General features: G+C 40.8%; 1 protein-coding gene across 2 annotated transcripts; it reads right to left on the reverse strand.

Annotated features, from left to right (window-relative positions):
- Window positions 1-7: 7 nt before the first annotated feature.
- On the reverse strand, window positions 8-23,350 carry ZWILCH (zwilch kinetochore protein). 2 transcript variants are annotated; one of them, XM_054041000.1, is made up of 19 exons: window positions 23,265-23,350; window positions 20,005-20,047; window positions 19,062-19,157; window positions 18,833-18,951; window positions 17,862-18,058; window positions 17,203-17,282; window positions 16,615-16,770; window positions 16,338-16,409; window positions 13,907-14,000; window positions 12,645-12,700; window positions 10,757-10,862; window positions 9,514-9,593; window positions 9,123-9,279; window positions 7,159-7,187; window positions 5,315-5,451; window positions 4,297-4,392; window positions 4,083-4,201; window positions 3,180-3,304; window positions 8-45 (listed from the first exon to the last, which is right to left on the reverse strand). In XM_054041000.1, exons 1-18 carry the CDS (start codon window positions 23,315-23,317, stop codon window positions 3,213-3,215), a joined length of 1,782 nt encoding a protein of 593 aa, XP_053896975.1. In that variant the 5' UTR covers window positions 23,318-23,350; the 3' UTR covers window positions 8-45; window positions 3,180-3,212. The 2 variants fall into 2 exon arrangements, with proteins under 2 accessions (XP_053896975.1, XP_053896973.1); XM_054040998.1 differs by lacking the exon at window positions 8-45 and having other exon boundaries at window positions 2,243-3,304.
- Between the last annotated feature and the right edge of the window lie 49 nt (window positions 23,351-23,399).

The following is a 23,399-nucleotide window of genomic DNA, read 5'->3' on the forward strand; positions in this document are numbered from 1 at the left end:
TAACACTGTTTTAAAGGTTTCCACAGATGCCTCCTTTACGTAACACTGTAATGTTAAAAAAAAAAATCAGCTTTATTTTTGTGTACATATTGTTGCTTCTACATTTTATTCAATTTCAGCCATAAGACGTAATTTAGAAATCTTACAAAAGCAATTCACGTCTCAGTATTATATTCTATCAAAATTCAACTGCAGGTTTTATCTTCCTTCATGTTTTGCAAAGTACACCTCTAGCCTGATATAATGCTGTCCTCGGGAGCCAAAAAAATCTTACCACGTTATAGGTGAAACCGCGTTATATCGAACTTGCTTTGACCCACCGGAGTGCGCACACCGCCCTTCCGAAGCGCTGCTTTACCGCGTTATATCTGAATTCATGTTATATCGGGTCGCGTTATTTTGGGGTAGAGGTGTATGCATTTTCTTCATTAGGACAACAGGTGACTGAGATTAAATTGTTTCAAAGCTTGCCAATATATATTTCAAGGATAGGCAGATTGTTGGCAAGTTCTGTTTTCAACCTGTTCCATGGTAATTAAAAATACAGTGATGATGTGCTAATTACGAAATATGAACATAGAATACTTACAGCATATCATACTTCAAAATCTTAATGGCATTGCATAAACATTAACTAGTCATCTCCATACAATAATAATTAGGTATTATTAACCCAAATTTTGCACACCGGTGGAATAAATGTGATAGACTAACTGACTTGTTCACAGACTTATGGTCAGAGCCAGAACCAGAAGTAGGGAATCCTGATGTCCAGTCCTATGCTTAGACCACTAGACCTACCTCAGCATTAGGACCCTACCAAATTCACGGTCCATTTTGGTCAATTTCATGGTCATAGGATTATAAAAATAGTAAATTTCACAGTTTCCAATATTTAAATCAAAGTTTCACAGTGCTGTAACCGTGGGGGTCCCAACCTAGAAAGGGCTTTTTGGGGGGTGGGATGTCACAAGGCTATTGTAGGAGTTCACACTATTGCCACCATTTCTTCTGAACTGCTGCCTTCAGAGCTGGACAGTTGGGAGCCCAGCTCTGAAGGCAGCGCCACTGTCAACAGCAGCGCAGAAGTGAGGATGACATGGTATGGTATTGTCACCCATACTTCTGCACTGCTGCTGGTGATGGTGCTGCCTTCAGAGCTGGGCTCCCAGCCAGCAGCCGCGTAGCTTCCTGGAGCCGGGGGAAGGTTCCTGAAGGGAGGGCTGACCCTGCCTTGGAAGCAGCCCACGCAGGGGAAGAGGAAGTCCCCTCCTTCCCCAGCCTAGCCGGGACTAGCAGCTGTAGCCCAGCACACAGTACCCCCGGCTGGAGAACTCCCAGCCCTGCTCCTGGCCCAGCGCTCGGGGGTTAAAGGGACTTTAGGCTGACTGACTGACTGACAGAGAGAGAGAGAGAGTGTGTGTGTATATATATATATATAGTTGGAGTGACCACAGCACCCTGGACAGTCACCACCGTCACCCAACCATAAAGGTCAGCTCTGCTACCCCCCAAAATGACAACCCCCTTCATACCATGCCACCCTCAATTCTGCGCTGCTGCTGGTGGCAATGCTGTCTTCAGAGCTGGGCATTCGGCAGGTGGCTACTGCTCTCTGGCCACCCAGCTCTGAAGGCAGCGCTGCCCTCAGCAGCGGTGCAGAAGTAAGGGTGGCAATACGACGACAATAATCAGATTTCATGATCCATTACACATTTTTCACTGTCAATTTGGTAGGGCCTACTCATTATACATCTCTTTCTTTATTAGAGAATGTTGCACACACACAAAAATGTGATCCAAGGACTTGGACATGTAAGTTAAGATACTGTACCAAATTCAGTCCTGCTCCAGCTTAATCAAAATGCACCTGCTTATACAGAACTGAACTAGTTCCAGAGTATGGCTAGCAACCTGCCATTGCTTGGCCTGAAATGATTCCTTCAAAGCAAGACTTTATGTTCAACTTTTACCAAAATTCCAAAACACAAACTAAATTTGTGGATGTCAGATTAACTGTGCACAAAATGGATAGATTTCTTAGCTTCTATTCAAGAAGAGTGAATAAAAGTCAATGACTTAAAAAAACCCACACATTTAAACTGTATTTTAAATTTAAATTAAAGTTAAATTTTAAATGTGTTTTTATTGTTAAAGACAGATGATTTATTTAAATTTGAATTTATGACAACCTATGCTAAGGCCTAAACTGACTATCATCTATTAAAATAATTTATATACATTTGAATAAATAAAAATCTCATACACTGATTCAATGAGCCATTTTCAAACTATAAAGGCTGCTTTTTTGGTATATAAAACCAGAGCGAAAACATCTTTAACTACATTTTGGGGTCAAAATTAATAACATGGTACCATCTATATCATTTTCGACAAAGGAATGAATGCTGGCAGTTGCTTTTCTGCACAACAGAAACTGTAAGTACTGACATTTGGAAAAAAGTTTTAGCCTCAAATTACAGAACAAATGTATGTTATGCTATATAATTAGATAAATGTGCATCCTCCTAGCAAAATGTAGTACCAAATCTAATGTAAAGGCTATATTTAACTGTAAATAATCAAATCAACATGTTTTAATAGTTATATAAATATTCTTTATGAAAATAACTCAAAAGTACAAATGAAAAAAAGTGATTAAAATCAATTATTTGCATTTGAAGGAAGGCTGAATTTGGGCTAGATGAGAAGAAAAACTCCAAAATATAAATATCAGACTAGAGAAAACTGAAGTTCTTTTACAAAATGTATATGGCACTGGAAGAGCATCTCTCCAAATAGGTCTTACTGATGTAACATCATGCGACACCAGCAAAGATTTTATAACGCTGTTTGCTCTTGGTCAACTACATTGTACAATAAACAATAAAAATAAAATTAAAACAATGTAAACAAGTAAAATATTCATAATTTATAAACTATCAAAATTAGTTTTTAAAGCAATTACATTTTATATATTTTTTAAAAATAACTGCATGTTACAAAGTATTTAAACAAACTGTACACATACTGTTGAATTATAGGTCTATGCAGATTCTAACTTCAACACACAACAGCAAATAACTACCAAATATAGGGTATCATTCTTCCAACCATAAAATATATTTAGATATACTTGGGGAAGCAGATATGCTGACAATATTTTACATTTACTGTACCTTCTAAGCGTCTATCTGTACAACAGCAATCTTTTACGCAAAATGCACCTGACTGCAGTTAGCCATGGTAATAAAATACATACTTTCTTCAGTGTTTCCATTAACTGTTGTATCACAAAGTACTTCTGCAATACAAAAGAACTAAGTGTTAACATGGTATTCTTACAGATGACAGCTCATAAGAAAGTTTGACATGATGGCTTCAAGAATCTGTTATAAGCACCAAGTTCCACTGAAATTAACAGGCTCTCAAAATTATTTTGAAAGATAAGAAAATGTCCAAGATCTACTAAAACGTTAATCTCTTTTGCCACTGTCAAAAGAAAGGCAAATGAACTCTACACTGTCCTATATTTGGAATTCTTCCCTAGCTTTTCAAGAGTTTTTTAAAATGTACTCCAGCCAACATGGTGAATCTGGACACCTACTCTTCATGTTAACAATACATTTGCCCTCTCTCTATTGGACTGAGAAGCGGGATGCCAAAGTTCAAAGATAGTTATATTTAGAACTATGCTACAATTAATTTTAAAAGTAACTGTCAGGTTGGGGAAGGAAAATCATCACACACTGAAAATTTTGCACCTCATATAGTTACAACTAATACCTAATAATACTATAACGGAAAGGTTCCCCCCCCCCCCCCCCCCATTTGTTTACTTCGTGTATGCAGCAACACTTTTTACATTTAGCCAGTTTCACTTTTTCCACATATAGTCAATTTCTCCCCTGCTGAAAAGATTCTTATGCATAAAAAGTAACTAAAAAATATTTAAGACACACTGTTTAAAAAGTGCTATATGAGACACTGGATCAAACAAAACAATACATCACTACTTAATTTAAAAAAAATTCAAGCTGACAGTATCACTTTAATATTTTATACCAAAAATGGTTCCTTACCTAGGTTGTTCGAAGCCATATGTTCAACAGGAGGATTAGTACTAAGCTGCCATACTGTTTTAACCTCCTTCTGACCATGTCCACTATTTATTTCCACCCTCCATATTTGTGCATGATCACTGAGGGAATAATCAAATAGTACAAAAAACCCTAATAATTATGTACTCAATCAAGATTTGAATTTCCGTATTATGAAAACTGAGGTTTGGCTTACTTTTGATAGAACTTATTGACAACAGCTGGTCTGATTGGTAGCTGAAACACATGCTTCTCATTCAGAGGATTTTCTTTGTAATATTTTATGCAGGACCTGTGATAAAAGCAGTCAAATACTGTTACTTATTACTTCTTGGATAAGTGTTTATGCAACTATTCAACCCCAGATCAATATACATACAAAACTAACTTCCTTTTACATGGTTTCATGACAATAGATCAGTTACTATGCACTTGCTTGAAACATAGATTCCAAAACTTGATTTTGGCTCTTGCTTCCCAGGACAGTAGAAAATGATCAGATCACAACAGTGACTTCATAAGAGTTACTATACTTGACAAATTGCAACTGCATAATAATTTATTCCTCACAAATGTTCCCTCTAAAACCATGGTATTTTTTAAAATGGAAGGCTAATTTTTCACACTATCCAGTCACAGAAGCTTTGTACCATTGAAAATAAATATGAAATATGTTGGGATTTTGCGCTAGTTGAGAGCTAAATGGATGAAAGCCTCAAAAAATTGCAAGGTTTGGAAGCATGACTTGAAATGGCTGATAAAACAAGACATGCAAGAAAGAAGCTGCAGCAACAAAAAAGCTAATGTAAAAAAAAAAAACCCACTAAATATTTGTTTTGAATATTATTCTGAAGGTATGTTCTTATGAATACCTGTTTTACATAGTTCAGAATGGAGGAATGGCTGGGATCTGAGAGCTCAGAAAGGAAAAGGGAGAAGAGAAGAAAATGAAAATTAGTATTCTCGTGATTTTCCTGAACGCCTTCCCAAGATGATTGGGAAAGTATATTAAACCAGTATGGGGAAAGGGTACTAAACCAGGACAGAAAAATTGAACAGTAAGATCCAAATGCTCCTGTATCATCCCCGTTCCTCACAATCATCATCAATAAAATACAGTTTATAAAAAATTAGCTTTTGACTATATCTAGTTATTCAAAATAATCCATTTATTATTGACATTTAATGGCAGAAAGTAAAAATTAAATAATTACTGCATCAAAGGGAAGAGGTTCTCATGTTTGAAATGAAGAAAGACTGTGCAGCTGACCAATATTTCCAGCATATGATGAAGTTTTTGAATGCGATGAACCTGCTCCTGTAGCTCTACTGATGTGGATATGAAGTAGTCCTAGAGAAGAAAATATAGACTTGAAAACGAGAAATGAACAAAGCTCTTAAAAGGTAACTGTTGGTGCTGGGTGGGTTAAATATGCTAAGCAGATGGGTACTCAATTTGTACACATTCTGAAGGTCCACTCTCTCTGCTACATTTGTCTGTCCCTTTTTTATGAGAAAATAGGGTATTGATTTATAAAAATCCTGCTCTCAGAATGCTTCATTAAGCAGATTTCTTGCAAACTAAACATCATGCACTTTCTTGCAGCTGAGAAAAGCAACACTCCATGCAAACCTACAACCTTGAAGTAACCCTAGAACACACAGTTTGTTGATGTTGAGTCAAATGCCAGTGCAGTTAGAATGTCAATCTCTTGCCTACTTTAAAAAAAAAAAAAAAAAAAGTTTAGCGATGGTGAAAAAGACACTGGATTGTACATGGGACATACTGGCAAGATAACTGGCAAGAGTTCAAGTTCCCTCTTAATCTGCAAATATACCCCAACCTTGACCTGGAAAGTCCATCTCTTAGGTGAGAAAGTAGTTTAACCTCCATAGCCATGCAATTTTTGGCTCTCTGCTGAAAATACCAATAAAAATGCTAAATGGGATGGCTTGTGCGATATGGGTTACGGTCTAGACTACCAATTCTTTTCACATGGGTCAAACAGCTGTAACATGGTGGTAATTTTGGATCACCACAGATGTGGGAAGACTACCAATGACTTCAGTAGGTTTGAACCAGGGCTTCGGTCTGAGTTTGAGCCAGAGAGCTGGAAATGAAATGAGGAGATGTCATACTACCATCTTGCACTCATAGTGTGATTTTCATTCTTAGGTCTGAATTTTTTTACAAAAATGGGGAAATATGATCTCCATTTACAGATGGGGAAAAACACACAGAGGTTAAGTGACTTGTTGTGCGTAAGGTCACACAGCAAGTCAATGGCAGAGTACGGAAGAGAATCTAGATTTCCTGACCTAAAATATGGTGCCCTACCCAGGGGACTAAGCTGCTGTTACCAACCACCTAAGCTATTAAGCCCACACTTTGATATTTTATCCATACAGCAACCCTAATTTTAAGGAGGTGACAGACTTTCCATGATCAAGAATATGATTCGGAAGAAAAAGTGTTTTTCTAGTAGAATTTTAGGACTGTCAGAGTTGACAGTGTTCACTTCAGATATATATGAAACACCAATTCAGAGTGTTATCAGCTTTTGAAAAGAGTGACAGACAAGCAAAACCTTCAGGGGCACCGTAATGCAAGAGCTACAAAACCCTATTTCTAACTGCAATCCTTCTGCAGTGTGCGCCTTCATGACTGAATGTAAATTTTCTCTACTACTGAAGTTAAAATTTTGTTTCAACAGCTGTAAGAACTCTATTCTCAGGAGCAGATTCAAATTAATGGACAGGATTTCACAGCTCCCTACAAAATCCTGGGCATGGTTCTATCATATTTTTCAAGTGGAAGTAGCTCTGTAAATAAGGACATTGAAGGTGGTACCTCAGCTTTGACCTAATTTCTCCTTCCTTTCCCCCCTCGCCAGAGTTAAAAAGAAGTGTTTAAAACACTCAGTTTTCAAGGCTGAGAACTCAGAATATATGTCATAGTCCTGCAAATAGGCTTTATGAATTTGGAGAGAAAATTAATCTAAACAAGTATATGTCAAAACTCTATATTGCATTCAAAATAAGAATTAAAATATCTCACCAGATAGGTTAATGTTGCAAGTTCTTGGCCTGCAAAACAAATAAAGATTTTTTTTTTTTTTAAAGAAACAAAAACATGCTACATACTGTGGCAGCTTCAGACATAAGCAAAACAGGTGGCCACAGGAAGCCACACTAAGGGAAGAGTGCAATCACCACACCTGAGGACTTGTTTGTACTCACTGCTATAAGTACAAAGAGAAACATGAAGTGGCTGGTGTTGGAGACAGTGGTTACCAGCCACCAACATGGCATTTTCCCTACATGGAAATGCAAAGGGGCAGCAGTCGTAGGCATAGCAGGTGCTAGGATCAGCTGAGTCACCAGCCCTAAAGGTCTCAACGCTTCTTCCTCCTAAACAGCGTAAGGTTTGAAGCAGCAGAAACAGAAACCAGGTGAGCAAATGAGAGTGCATACAGGCTGGCAGTGTGGTAGGAAGACTCAGGGAATGAAGAAAAGGTGAAGAGAGAAGCCTTGAAAAAGGTAGCATAGGAATATAGGCCCACATTAGATTGGGTGAACTATGGTTTTAAATTGAACTGGGATATCACCATGAGCAATAGGCCCAAAGCATGTGACCAAAAAGAATGAGAACATCAGAAAGAAAAGTTATTGTGTTAAACTTGTAGTGACCCTTCAAAATACCAGTGTTATCTTATTTAAGGTTTGGGCTGAAGTAATAGTAATAAAACACAATCAATTGGGTATCAGGTACAGTAAATAATTGACTATATAAGAAAATCCTTCGTATGGCCTTAGCTAAGGTCCGATAATTGGCAATGACATCAATAGTTTGTTAATGGATATAAAAAAAGTAAACTTTTAAAGTCTTCATTGGTAATACCTGCCAGACCACGATGGAGTCGACCACTATGGATCTAAGCCTCCCTGAGTATGGCCTGTTTGTAAGTATCCTGATCAAATGCTTATAAATGTTTTGTTACTATTTGGAGGTAGTAAACTGCTTATTATTTAGACTTTTTAGGCATGTTTAGAACAATTGTATAAATGTCATTTGACCTTTGGATTTAATAAAAGGAATTTATGGTTAAATTAGTTTTGTGATAATACCCTGATAAATAATAATTCCAACAAAGAGTAAGATAAAAGTGACAATGACAAAAATAGGAAAACAAAAAGGGAGACAACAACAACAGAATGGAAGCAAAAGAAACAATGAAACTGTGAGACTGAAGATAAAGCCACAACACCATTGAAGTAACAATTTAATTTAAAAACACACACACACACACACACACCCTACATGCTAGCTGCTGTTTCAAGGTGTGGCTCAAGAATGCAATTTATTCATTTTGTAAAATAAATTATACTGTCAGTATTCTTGGCTGTCTTCTCCTCAACCCCTTTTGATTACAAGAAGGGAGGAAAGAGACAGTAAGGAAGGACACACATATTTTTTCCCCACCTAGTGCATTATCACACCTAAAAACAGGATCCAGTTAAATCAATAGGATATTACTCAAATTTCTCCCTTCAGACTTTTCAGACTGATAGGTTTCCATCATTTAGACATTTATGAAAACCTACATAAAAAGATTAGTTTAGAAAACTCTTACAGCCTTAGTTATAAGCCATAGTTATTTTGAGATATAACGCGACCCGATATAACACGAATTCGGATATAACGCGGTAAAGCAGTGCTCTGGGTGGACGGGGCTGTGCACTTCAGCAGATCAAAGCAAGTTCGATATAACGCAGTTTCACCTATAACATGGTAAGATTTTTTGGCTTCCGAGGACAGCGTTATATCGGGGTAAAGGTGTACTTTTAATTTGCAAAAGAACACACTAAGTGGTAAGTACAGATTTTATGGGCAATAAAGGAAAAAGGCTAAGGTGACAGAGAGGTGAAGTTAAGGTCAACAAAAACAGAAATGATTGATTGTTTAGGCCAAGTAGCCTTTTCTTGTGAATTTCCAGTCATGGTTTTAAAAAACAGGCTTACCTATGAAACAACTGACATAATCTTTCTTCATTTTGTCCAGACCAATCTCCAGAAGCATTTGAATTGGAGTGACACCACTGAGGGAAATAGCCTCCATAGCTCCATGATAGGATTGTTGAATCAATTTGCTTAGTAAACTGCTACTCTCTTGATGAATCTAAAAAATAAGATGTTTTCTTGTAATATGTAGATGAAATATACAGAGTAATTTACAAGCAGGACATTATAAAAAAAGAGAGAAACTAATAGTGAACTATTTAAAAACTGAATTTAAAATATTGTCAAAATGAGGAGCAATTTACAAACATTTAAAAGAAATGTAACCTACTTTATTTACACAACCAAAGCTGATACTTTATCATGAAAACATATTCAGGCTACACATACATACCCAAGGCTGTATCTCACCATGTTCTAGGGATTTTATGATCAGTGTGAAACACTCTACCAAGTCTTGATAGGAAGCGACACCTTGAGAAAAGAGTTATTCCAATATTTAATTTATAATGGCTACAAAAACATCTGTCTGCCTTTACCACATAAATGATAAAAAAGTTGATCAATGAACAAAATATAGGACTTTAAAAAACTCCCAAGAACAACAAAACCTGCATAGAACTGCATAGAACAGCCCAAAGATTAGTTTAAATGTGTGACTGTACCAAGAGGTCTTGCACTACACCATGAAGTTTGACAAGAGGTCCGTGAGAGCAGGTTCCAGAGAATGCCCCTTTATTAATGCCTGTCCTAGAGTACAGCTCCAGAACCAACAGTGAAAGCAACTCAACAGTTTATAATTACTGTTAACAGGACATGAGGAGAGAGAGTTGATTTCTCAGTTAACTAAGTCCTAGACCGTGTCAGGCTTTATAGACTATAGTTCAAGGTGATTGTTACAAACCGAAGTAAACAGGTAACAATGCTTCATGCTTCACAGAAACTAAAATATGCTTTTAACTGCTTGCCCCACTTAAGAGACAAGTGTCTGCATTTTGCATCAGCGGAAACCTTCAAGTACTGATATACTTGAGTAGGGTATGTTGTACATTTATATAGAGTACATTTTAGTCATCTGCTTTTGATGTTACAAAGGCATTGATTATTATGGCAATATTCACATCAGAAAAGAATTATCTTGACTTCCAAGTCAGCCCTACAAGTAAAAAAAGGCACTTATGTGCCCAAACTGTCACTTGATAATCAAAAAGCAATAATGGATTTAATTAATAGGACCCCAAGACTGCAAATATTATTTGCAAAGGTTGACATCTATAACATTTTCTACAGAACTACCTACTTTAAATATATCCCATGAGCCCCAGTAAAGTCTATTTTATAGATAAATGGCTGTCAGAAACGAAGTAGGTAAGCACTATTTATTGCTAAAAAGAACTAACAATCAAGTTGGCAAAGAGAAAATATGCACATAAAATGTCACCATACTTTCGTATAATACTGTAAGTAGAACATGCTATCTTATGATTAAATGAATGACAACAAGCCTTAGGCCTGAAGAGTTAATCAGTTCTTAAAACCTGGAGAAACTTATACCAATTTCTTAAAGTATATATAAAAAAGTGGTATAAGAAATGTGTAAAAATTATAAGGCAGTGAGAAAAAGATAAAACACTTACTCCTTCTCATTTTGCACCACAACTGTTCAGGAAAATCCAGGTCTCCTCGCTCACTAAAAAGTGATTTTATTGAGCTGTCCACTGCAGCTGAGTCACACTGGACTTTCTGAAAGAGAGAGTTTTACTTGAAAATGGTCCTTCAAAATAAAGTCAAACATTTGTCATAACATTCTAAAGCAGTGGTGCGCAAACTTTTCCAATCGTGCCCCTCCTTTAAAATTCACAGAATTTATTGCACCCTACCCTCCCTTGCCACCTTATTTCTGCACTACAGCTGGCAACAGTGCGGCCTTAAGAGCTGAGTGGCCGGGGACTGGTGGTTGCTCTTGTTTGCAGCGCGAGAGGACTATATTTTTAATCCTGCTCCTGTCCTGCCCCACAAGACCCACTCTATTTTTATCCTGTTCCCACTGTTATGACAGAGAGTCCTGCAGGACCCACAGGATCCCAGTTTCTTCACACACATCCCAGAGAATCTCGCATGCTGTTTGCGCACCACTGTTCTAAAGAGCCACATAAATCAAATCCTCTCCAATAGCCAAGTCTATTTGCAAGATTAATATTTCTTCTCCCACCCAATCAGTAGTTCAATAAATAAACATATTTCATACCAATTAAGAAACATGCTTTGACCAAGTCTTAACAAAGTAGCAAGGAGCCACTGTCCTAACCTCTTGGGAAACAGCTAATTCCTAAAGGTTATGTGCCCACAAAATGACATTGTTGTTGGGAGGAAGGGTTTCTGGCCATTGCAAAGCAGAGCTTGACCAGAATGCTTGCCTAGATGAGTAAAAATTGACGCTAATTCCCTCAAACATGTCCTTCCACTGTGACTTACAATTGGCTATACCAGTATAGACTGAAAAGTACTGGCATAAACAGCTGCAGTGATGGAATTAGAGAAGCACCCGTAAAGGATATGACTAATACTGCACAGATTTCACAGATGATAGAGTTGTGTGATTTTTTTTTGTTGTTTTTAATGTACGACTTGTAATGTACCAAATAAAAAAAAAAAAAAAAAAATTCTTCTGAGCATATGGTTCTCCCCATGATCTTTGATGCAGGACTAAAGTTTATCATTTTGTTGGTGTACAGTAGATCACAGACTTGAGATTTTTTTTTTTCTTTTTATAGGAAGGTTAAGTCAAATAAATTAATTTTCCATTTGATCTCAACTATTTATGAGGAGGGAGAGAGACAAATAAATAAATAAATACTAACTATTAAAAATAAATACAAAAAAATACAAAAAATATTAAAATCCCTACAAAATTGTTTGAAGTTATTTAAGGCAGGAAGTTATTATGGTGATGTGTGTTAACAGCTAGATAGATAAACGTGCCAGTTTCCAGAACCTCTGGTAGGCCATGGACCACTGGAGAGTCAAGCCAGTGACAGAGTGAAACTGGCACAGAGATCAAAGTAGCTTCATGTAAGAAGGTGAAATAGCAGCATGAGACTATCACTTTAGGAGATGAAAGGGAAAGATTAAGATGATGAAAAGTGATCATGTTTGGAAGAAATCAGAGAGATCTCCAACCTGTAGGTAAAGAGAAAGAGAGAGAAGGAAGCAGACCTTTGTGGAGTTAATCCACTCCTATCCATCAGGATTGGTGTTGCCTGCTGGACAAGATCATAGCTACTTCTCTTTGAACATAAAACAATCAATATTAAAAGCTAGGTAAAACTCTGGGGAAAATGCTAAAATATAAAACATTGAAGGAGATTTTGAAAAGGCACAAATGACATTTGACTTTCAGCTAAGTGCCCAATGGCTACATGTGCCTTTGAAACAATAGATCTCTTACAGTTCCTTCTGAGTAAGGACAACAGGGGAGATTTTCAAACTACTGCAAAGACAGTGAAAGCAAGAAAATACACATACCTCTGCATCATTTTTATGTACTGATGTATTAAATCCATCCAGTTTATTCTTTAAATCTAGAAGTGGGAGGGAAAAGAATTGTACCACTATGATACATCATGTACAGCTGAACAACAGTGTAAGTCTCAGACATGTTACAATTTTGGTCCTACTCACAGATATTAGATGGATGGATAACAAATACTGAAAGGTATTCTCTTTCTTTGTGATTCCTTCTAAACAGTGTTTCTACTATTCAGAATTAGATAATAATAGAATTATTTGAGTTGGAAGGGACCTCAAGTAGATGATCTAATCAGGCTTTTGAAAAAAATCCTCCCCCACTCAAAAGGAGCTCATAATGCTGTCATGGGTTCCTTGCCTTCCCCAAGGGCAGGGAAGGGAAAGAGAAGGGTTTGGGGGGAGCGGGGTGCGCACACATTGAAGAAAATCACAACAATCCTTCATCTAATACAGTCAGCTGCATAACGGAAGGATTTGTTATATTATTTCTAAATGCCCATCTATTAAGGACAGTTTAGTCTGGGATGGTCCCTTCTTGTGTATTTTTAAAGTAAATTGTTTTGTCATTTTGTGGATATTTTCAGTTTCATTTTAAAGTTCTCTGTTTCTCTTCTTCTACATCCATTTTCTATTACCTTAAACTCGCATGTCTGTAGTCTCTCTGACAAGATTTTTTTTGCACTTAATGGCCAGAATTTTCAGAAGTGACTAGTGATTTTTGGAAGCCTCAGTGAGAGACACCTTAGACTTTCAGCGAGTGGGCATTTGGCACTTTCTGAAAGTCAGGATAATTAAAGATAACACAAGTTGGGCACACAAAGATTGGTGTACTGAAATCACTAGTCACTGACATCTTGGCTACTATGTTTACATGTGTTCTTGCCCTTCTCAGTCTGTCAACTGTTGTAGGAAAGATTTTTATTTGTCTCATTTCATTTTTTTTTCTTCCTATTCTCCACAATGTGGGAAAAACACTATGGTTTACCCATTGCACAGGATTCTCATGATTTCACCAGGAGAGTTAGAGGTATACAAAGTAATCTGTTTCTTGAACACTTTTGGTGGACTACTGTAGCTTGTAAATTATCATCTCCAGTTCCAATACTATCATAATCTTATTATGTGGCATTTTCATTTCATTCTTGTGAAATTTTAAGCCCCTTGCCATTTTTTTCTTAACATAAATTTTTATTACAAGATTTCCCTTTTCCGCACAATTTTACCCAATCATAGCATCTCAAATTATTAAACAAAAATACCATTCAGAAGTTCCTTGACGAGCTCAACCGCTGATTCAGCTACCAAAGGCTCAGGCCATTCAGTCACGCCAGTCTTCAAGCCTTCAGCCAAAACCTAACAGCACAAAAAAATCCAGAGACACTTATTTTGTTTGAGGTTCTGCATATAACATAGAATATAAAAGTGTATTAAACTTGAAAAAAAAAAAAAAAGAATTACCCACTCTATGAAAATTCCACCAAGAAATAGATATGGTATGCAATACTGCCAAGCTGGTGTTGTATTAGAAATGTTTAGAATGTTCTGATTTGTGTGTTCTTTATTTCTCAACCTTAACACTGCGTTAAAAGTTATTTTGCACTTAATATATTCATGTAATTTCAAAGAACCTTTTAAACAGCTACAGAGATTCTAAATAAGAACACCATTGAATTGCGGAGGTAAATGCGTGGTTGCGCAGGTGGTGTCAGAGAGAGGGCTTTGGATTCTTCGACCATGGGATGTTGTTCCAGGAAGAAGGGATCCACCTAATGAAGAGAGGGAAGAGCATCTTCGCAGGCAGGCTTGCTAACCTAGTGAGGAGGGCTTTAAACTAGATTCACCGGGGGATGGAGACCTAAGCCCTGAGGCAAGTGGAATACCGGGAGGAAACACGAGGAAGGTGCAACAGAGGGAGGCCTCCTGATTCACACTGAGAAAGTAGGGCAATCAGCTAGTTATCTTAGGCGCCTGTACACAAACGCAAGAAGCCTGGGAAACAAGCAGGAAGAATTGGAAGTCCTGGAACAGTCAAGGAACTATGATGTGACTGGAATAACAGAGACTTGGTGGGGTAACTCACATGACTGGAGCACAGTCATGGATGAGAATAAACTGTTCAGGAAGGACGTGGGAGAAAAGGTGGAGTTCCATTGTATGTAAGAAAGTGGTATGATTGCTCAGAGCTCTAGTATGAAACTGGAGAAAAGCCTGTTCAGAGTCTTTGGGTTAAGTTTAGAGGCGAGAGCAACAAGTTTGGTATTGTAGTGGGCGTCCACTACAGACCACCAGACCTTGACTTTAGCAAACCTTTTGATACAGTCTCCCACAGTATTCTTGCCAGCAAGTTAAAAAAGTGTGGATTGGATGAATGGACTATAAAGGTGGATAGAAAGCTGACTAGATCATCTGGCTCAACGGGTAGTGATCAACGGCTTGATGTCTACTTGGCAGCCAGTATCAAACGGAGTTCCCCAGGGATAGGTCCTGGGGCTGGTTTTATTCAACATTTTAATTAATTATCTGGATGATGGGATGGATTGCACCCTCAGCAAGTTCGCAGATGACACTAAAGTGGGGGGAAAGGTAGACACACTGGAGAGTAGGGATAGGGTTCAGAGTGACCTAGACAAATTGTGGCACCTTAGAGACTAACAAATTTATTAGAGCATAAGCTTTCGTGGACTACAGCCCACTTCTTCGGATGCGAAGTGGGCTGTAGTCCACGAAAGCTTATGCTCTAATAAATTTGTTAGTCTCTAAGGTGCCACAAGTACTCCTGTTCTTCTTTTTGCGGATACAGACTAACACGGCTGTTACTCTGAAACTAGACAAATTGGAGGATTGGGCCAAAAGAAATCTGATGAGGTTCAACAAGGATAAGTGCAAAGTCCTGCACTTAGGACGGAAGAATCCCATGCACTGCTACTGGCTGGGGACTGATTGGCTAAGCGGTAGTTCTACAGAAAAGGACCTGGGGAATACAGTGGACAAGAAGCTGGATATGAGTCAACAGCGTCCCCTTGTTGCCAAGAAGGCTAACTGGGCTGCATTAGTAGGAGCATTGCCAGCAGATCGAGGAAAGTGATTATTCTCCTCTATTTGGCACTGGTGAGGCCACATCTGGAGTATTGTGTCCAGTTTTGCGTGACCCACTACAGAAAGAATGTTGGCAAATTGGACAGGGTCCAGCAGAGGGAAACGAAAACAATTAGGGAGCTGGGGCACATGACTTATGAGGAGAGGCTGAGAGAATTGGGCTTATTTAGTCTGCAGAAGAGAAGAGTGAGGGGAGATTTGATAGCAGCCTTCAACTACCTGAAGAGGGGTTCCAAAGAGGATGGAGCTCGGCTGTTCTCAGTGGTGGCAGATGACAGAACAAGGAGCAATGGTCTCAAGTTGCAGTGGGGGAGGTCTAGGTTGGATATTAGGACTATTTCACTAGGAGGATGGTAAAGCACTGGAATGGGTTACCTAGGGAGGTGCTGGAATGTCCATCCTTAGAGGTTTTTAAGGCCCGGCTTGACAAAGCCCTGGCTAGGATGATTTAGTTGGGGTTGGTCCTGCTTTGAGCAGGGGGTTGGAGTAGATGACCTTCTCTGATTCTACGAACACAAAAAATGTAAAAATACCATTCCTGGTATAACGACAACCAAACTGATATCAATTGGGAATTTCACCATTTATACTTACAAGGAGAAACTGCAATTCTCTATGTAACTGGAACACAGGACTCCTGGGGTCCCCAGATTCCAATCTAATGTTCTGAAAATTCCAAAATACACATCAGATTCTGACTCTGGAATAAAAATTTGCTAAAACCTTATTAACAGAACGGATGAACTATTTATTATGGATATTATCAACACACTATATTGCTACTGCAACAATAATATAACCAGCAAAAATTAGCATATTTTCTGTGATCTACAATACTTGATATAAACAATGACAAGGGTTTTTCTCCTACCAATGTCGCCGCTGCAGTGAGTGGAGGTGTCTGCAGAATCGTATCCACAATATTCCAAGTAATATCAACATATATATTACTCTCTGATTCAACCACTGTATCCTCCAATGTAGTGGCTCGAATGAGCTCATATTGAGCAAAGCCTTTGGTTGTCACCTAGAATGAATATATTTTAAATAGACATTTACAACTGAAATCTACCATTCTAAGGATTATTTTCAAAAGAATGTTATGTGATACTTCCTGAAGCCTGCAAAAGAGCCCTAAAATGCCAAATCAATGTAGTACTGGAAAGGTGTTCCACTAATCAAACATTTTTAAGAGAACTTTAAAAATAAAACTTGGCTATTGTCAGAGAAACATACTGCAGTGTAGCACATCCAAAAGTTAGGTACCATGTGTGGTTCCTTGCTTCCCAGATTAGCAGGAGCTAACAGTGCTACAGATCAAGATATAAACACCAGCCATAAAGCTAACAAAAATGTCCCACAAAAATGTCCCACAAATCAACCAATATACTAAGAATCTTACAACTTAAATAATTAAATTTACAATATTTTGAAGGGTGGGAAAGCATGAAAAACCTACAATAGATGAGCGATGTCTGATTTTGTGTGCTTTTTTGAGGTCTTCTAGATTTGCAAAACAGGTTTTATCAGCTGTAGGACCTGGAAAAGGAAGAGAGGCTTTCAGAAAATGCTAACCACAAATTGAATTTAGCACTCAGATGTAATTATTAAGTGGTCAAAATGGAAAAAATAAGTGGTGGTATTCTCCCAAGATCCACTCACAATGCAAATTCTGCTCGCTTGTGACACCAAAATGAGCTGCCATTCACAGTAAAGCTATTCTTCAAAATACAATCATCCCTCTATTGTTTTTGTACAATTAGCAGTGCAACTTAACGGCATTTTTAAATGTTTAGTAGGGTTCAGTTACTATATATCAGTGAGATGAATGGAAGCAATTCTCACTTCTCTAAAAGTTAGTGTGTCAGACTGTCTGAAGAGCTGTCTGGAAATCACTGCATGGATTGCATTCCATTCACACTTTGAAGGTTATTTTTGATACAACTTGGGCTAGAGACAATTATTTTAAAATGAAAATTTAGATTATAGAGCACAAGTGGACAACTATCATGGCAATACAGGCTGTTACCGTATTAACTCTCACTTATTTCTTGTCCTCCCCACTTTCAACTTTGGTGAAGGGCTGACTGTGTAACATCATAGCTAGGAGGAACTTACCATTACATGTAACTATATGGAAACTGATCCCTGTGATTTTGTTCCCATTTTTGAGAGGCTCAGCGCCTAGCCAACAGGTATGTTCAGGGTCAGAGCGGTCACATCTTATCCACAGGGGAGGAAGCACAACTGGTTTGCTTATCTTCAAATGGGTCATGTTTGGATTTTGTGCCATTGTATAGAGTGAAATCAGTTGCCTGGAAAGAAAAGAACAATCATTAACAAAATTTAGCATGATTTTAGCTAACCCCTCTCTGTTTACGCTACTTCAAAATCTAGTGCAGGGATCGGCAACCTTTGGCACGAAGCCCGCCAGGGTAAGCCCCCAGCAGGCCGGGCCAGTGTGTTTACCTGCCACGTCTGCAGGTTAGGCCAATCGTGGCTCCCACTGGCCACAGTTCGCCGTTCCAGGCCAACGGGGGCTGCGGGAAGCGGCGGCCAGCAAATCCCTCAGCCTACACCGCTTCCCGCAGCCCCCATTGGCCTGGAACGGCGAACTGTGGCCAGTGGGAACCACAATCGGCCAAACCTGCCAAAGGTTGCTGTCTCACGTTTGAATAGTTGTTGTTCTCTTAACAATAATGAGGATAACATCAAAAGTATGAAATATCTAGATTTCTCCTTCTAGATTATTGTCTACACGGTTTGAGGAAAATATATACGTAATACACACAAAATTCCATCTGCTTTGCAAATTCCTATGATTAGTTAGAACATAAAAACAGCCATACTGGGTCAGACCAAAGGCCCATCTAGCTCAGGATCGTGTCTTCTGGCAGTGGCCAGCACCAAGTATTTCAGAGGGAATGAACAGAACAGGTAATCATCAAGTGATCCATCCCCTGTTGCTGTTTAGTTTAGTTATACACAACACTTAGTATGCTAGTTACATTGCTGCACAGAATTTACTTTTGTGTTGAATAAGGTATAAAACTGCTTTTAAACAAAAAGATAAAACTATGGAAACTTACTTTCCTCTTGTAACAGATAGAGCAACTGGTCCAGAACCCTTCTGTGGTGTAAACTCTGAAATATAAGTGGCATCATCTATTTGTGATTCTTCTATTTGGTCAGTTAGTTCAACATGTCCCTTTAAAAGAAATGCACAAGTAAATTTGAAAATTAGAATATATTTGAACATTTCTAGGGATGTAAATGTAAGGCTCTAATTTTAAAACAAAACAAACAAAACCCACTTACTGCTTTCTGCATAATGAATATCATACTGTTTCCATTCCAAAAACTTTCTAAGGGACTTCTGCAACCCTCGCCAATCAAATGTACTTGGACATCAGCCTGGAAAAGGAAAAGAAAATTTGTTAATGTATTGCATTTACATGTTGTATTTAGAAGACATTTTTGTGATAAAGATTTCAAAATCAACTAATTACACAACAAACTATTTTCTACTATCATTTCAACCATTCATTAATAATCCATGCCTTTCTCACCTCAAGATAAGACTGCTGCAATGTACTCTACATGGAGCTAAACGTTATCAACTGAGAAATTTAAGATGATGCACAATGTTGCAAGCCACTTAATAACAGCATATCATGAATCACAGCTCTGGAATCTGTACTGGCTGCCTATTGGTTTCCGGGGGAAATGCATGGTTTAAGTTGACCTATTAAACCCCGAATAGCTTAGGACCGAAGAGATTGCCATCTTCCCATGCCATACTGTTGCAGCTGCAGTCAGTGGAGGTACTCAAGCTGTAGTCCCCTTGGTATAAGAGAGGGTGAGTTTCTCATGACAGTTTCTCCATAAGGGGTTCTAAACTTTGGAATTCACTCCCTGAGCTGGTGCCAAATAGCCCAACTCTGTTGCTTTCAAGGCTGTGCAGCTCTTTACTCAGGCGTTTGAATATGAAAAGAAAAGGAGTGCAATAAAGGTATGGGTGGATTTGTCATTTCTATTCAGCTATTTATTTTCTAGCTTTGGAAAAGCTGTTTTTAAACATTACTCATTTTTAAAATTATGCCAATTTGCCCAGATCCCAAGATTAGATGCTTCTCTTCTACACTCCTGTTTGTTATAAATTTAAAAATGAATAATGACCTTTGAGATAGCTTTAGACATTTTTCAAACCATTTTAAGCTTAAAGAGCTATTTTTAAATAAAAGAAACAAAATGTATTTACCTCAAAGGGAAATGGGTCTTTGGGGATACCTTCATTATATACTCTGAAATAAAACAAAATAGTCACTTAGTTTATTTTTTCTTATTTCCCCTCCCCAAATGGCATTTGTCTCTAAAAACTAGAAAGAAAATGAGCCTCGGATCTTAGTTTAATATATGGCACACTACTAACTCCAAATAAAACTACATTTACACTACATTATCTATTTCAAATCTAGTTAATTTTATAAACTTTAGAAAAATAAAGTTTCAAGATCAACATCTGCCGGAGTCTCCCTATCCACACCCCCGCCCCTGACCACCACCCCGAACTCCCCTGCCCTCTATCCAACCTCCCCATGCTCCCTGCCCCCTTACCGCATTGCCTGGAGTGCCGGTGGCTGGCGGTGCGGCTGTGGCTGGAGCCAGCCACGCCACCGCACAGCACAGAGCACCGGATCAGGCCGTGGCTCTGCAGCTGCACTGCCCGGCTGCCCAGAGCATTGTGCCGGGGGTGCGCTGAGCCTGAGGGGGAAGGGGAACAGCAGGGGAGGGGCCGGGGGCTAGCCTCCCGGGCCAGGAGCTATGGGGTCGGCCAGGAGGGTCCCGCAGGCCAGATGTGGCCCATGGGCCATAGTTTGCCCACCTCTGGTCTAATCAGACAAACTCAAACACCCTTGCCCCGCCCCCTACCCCAATGCCACACCCCTGCCCCTTCTCCGAGGCCTCCCCCATTCACTCCAGCCCCCCTCCCTCAGTCGCTCGCTCACTCTTCCCCCCACTCACTTTCACCGGGTTGGGGTCAAAGGGTTTGGAGCATGGGAGGGGGCTCCAGGCTGAGCCTGGGGCAGGGGTGCAGGAGGGGGCTCAGGGCTGGAGCAGGAGGTTGGGATGCAGGAGGGGGCTCAGGTGCAGGCTCTGGGAAGGAGTTTAGGTGTGGGAGGGGGCTTAGGTGCGGGCTCTGGGAGGGAGTTTGGGTGTAGGAGCGGGCTCAGGGCTGGGCCAGGAGGTTGGGATGTGGGAGGGGGTGCAGGCTCTGGGAGGGAGTTTGGGTACAGAAGGGGGTTGGGGTGTAGGAGGGGGCTCAGGTGGGAGCTCTGGGAGGGAGTTTGGGTGCAGGCTGGGGCAGGGGGTTGGGGTGCAAGAGGGGGCTCAGGATGCAGCGTCTGGCAGCACTTACCTCAGGTGGCTCCCGGAAACAGCAGCATGTCCAACAGCAGCTCTTAGGCTTACGGGCGGCTCTGCATGCTGCCCCTGCCTGCAAGCACCGCCTTCGCAGCCCCCATTGGCTGTGGTACCCTGTTCCCGGCCAATGGGAGCTGCGGAGTTGGCGCTCAGGGTGGGGGCAGCACGCAGAGATCCCCCTGGCCACACCTCCTCCTAAGAGCCGCTACCGGACATGTCGCCGCTTCCAGGGGCGGCATGGAGCCAGAGTAGGTAGGGAGCCTGCCTTAGTCCCGCTGCGCCGCCAGACTTTTAGTGACCTAAAATCTCCCAGATTGGCTTCAGTAGCCTCCGGAGATCGAGCCCGATTCTGGGAGACTCCTGGCCAAACCAGGAGAGTTAGCAACCCTACAGTTGTGCCACTGTAATGCCAGTGTAGACACTTCCATCTTGAACAGAAAGGGCTTTTTCGTCGATGTAGTTAAACAACCTCTCCAAGAGGCAGTAGCAAGGTCTGTGGAAGAATCCTTCCGTCAACCAAGCCACATCTATACTGGGTGTTAAGTCGATATAATAGACACCCTGAGAGCTAGGGGCTACGAGGTTCAAACTCATGCACTGATCATCAGAGCCCTGGGTGCATGGGACTCCGGTAATAAGCGAGTGCTGAGAGAACATGGCATCGGTCAACGCTACGCTCAGCTGATGCGGCAACTCATGGTGTTGGACGCCATCAGGCAGTCAAGAAAAATCTACATAGAACACATCACCGGACCTTGACAATACCAGGAGGGATAAGCTGGAGTGCTGATGAGAAGCACAGTCGGGAAAGTAACTGAAATACTTTCCTGATGGACTGTTTTTTTCTAAATGGACAACCTACCCTAAATTCTCAATTATTCACTCATTGATATATTTTGCTTTCCACCACCAACTCTCTGTATAACTTTTTTCCATGACTAATGTACCCGAATACTTAGATGCTAAATCTCTAAACTATATTCTTAAATTCATTCACCTAAATTTGGGTGATTGCTGCTTATGCACTACATGTGTCTTATGACTAAACCCAAACCCTGAATTTGTGGCTATTCTAAACACTATACCCAGATGTACAAACACTCTTTCCTCAACCTGTATACTATATAATTTTAACATTCGCTTTCATAAAATGTTTAAATATGGCACTGAAGGCGTGAAATTTTTCACACCCTTGAGCGACCTAGTGAGGTCAGTCTGATTTTTAAGTGTAGACCAGGTAGAAACAGAGGCAAACCCTGACGCACTTACAGTGGGGAAGGGTGAGGTAGGGGCAAGGCCGGTGCAAGGAAGTTTCGCACCCTAGAGGAAACTTCCACCTTGCGCTCCCCCCCGAGTCCTGTGGCAGCTTCCCCCCACCCAGGCACCCCCGTGGCAGTCCCCCCCCCCGGGGGAGCCGTGCGGCAGCTCCCCACCCCAGCTCACCTCTGCTCCGCCTCCTCCCCGAGCATCCCGCCCCCCACTCTAATTCTCCTCCCAGGCTTGTGGCACCAAACAGCTGATTAGCACTGCAAACCTGGGAGGTGGGCGAAGTGGAGGGGAGGAAGGCTGTAAAAAAAAAAAAAAATTGGGGACACCGCTTTTTGGCACCCCCAAATCTTGGCGCCCTAGGCAACCGCCTAGTTCGCCTTAATGGTAGCACCGGCCCTGGGTAGGGGGTCTACCTAGGATAGCAAAATCCTCCCCCCAGCAGGCGGATCCAGCCTGCCTGCCATGCTCTGGAAAGGACTGGGGTCGGGCGGCCAAAGCACAGCCCGAGAGCCCCGCACCCACCACCTCTATCATATGTAACCGCCGGCGAAGGCCATCGCTCCGACCGAGGGAGGGCGAGGACCCGCTCCACCCAAGCAGTGGCAATAACGCTCCAAGCTGCCCCACCCCGGATCCGGCTGCAATGGCTCCGGTGGGGCCAACCCCGTGGATGTCCGCTCGGGGCCGAGCCCCGTGGCCTTTTCCTCACGAGCCCGTCTCCCTTCCCCGCTGCCCCGTCGCCCGGCCGGCGGCCCCTCAGTGGGCGGCCCGGAGCTGGGCAGCTGCCGGAGCCCTTCTAGGGGAGTCCCGGGCCGCGGGGACACTCACTGCAGCAGACAGTCGTACAGCCGCCGGGCCGCCTGGTGCCAGGGGGAGCCCATCCCGCCCTGCCCGCCTCTCAGTCAGCACAAGCGAACTACGCGCCTTCCCGCCCCTCTGAGGTCACGGCCCCTCCAGCCGGGA

The sequence above is a fragment of the Malaclemys terrapin genome, chromosome 10, assembly GCF_027887155.1.
Source record: "Malaclemys terrapin pileata isolate rMalTer1 chromosome 10, rMalTer1.hap1, whole genome shotgun sequence".
In the NCBI taxonomy this organism is placed as follows: Eukaryota; Metazoa; Chordata; order Testudines; family Emydidae; genus Malaclemys; species Malaclemys terrapin.

Coding starts and splice junctions, on each gene's coding strand:
- ZWILCH (XM_054041000.1), bottom strand. CDS start 23,317: ATGGGCTCCCCCTGGCACCAGGCGGCCCGGCGGCTGTACGACTGTCTG. Junction 14,001..16,337: donor GAGAATTGCAGTTTCTCCTT/GTAAGTATAAAT, acceptor TTGTGCTGTTAG/GTTTTGGCTGAAGGCTTGAA. Junction 3,305..4,082: donor TATGGCTTCGAACAACCTAG/GTAAGGAACCAT, acceptor TTTGTATTGCAG/AAGTACTTTGTGATACAACA.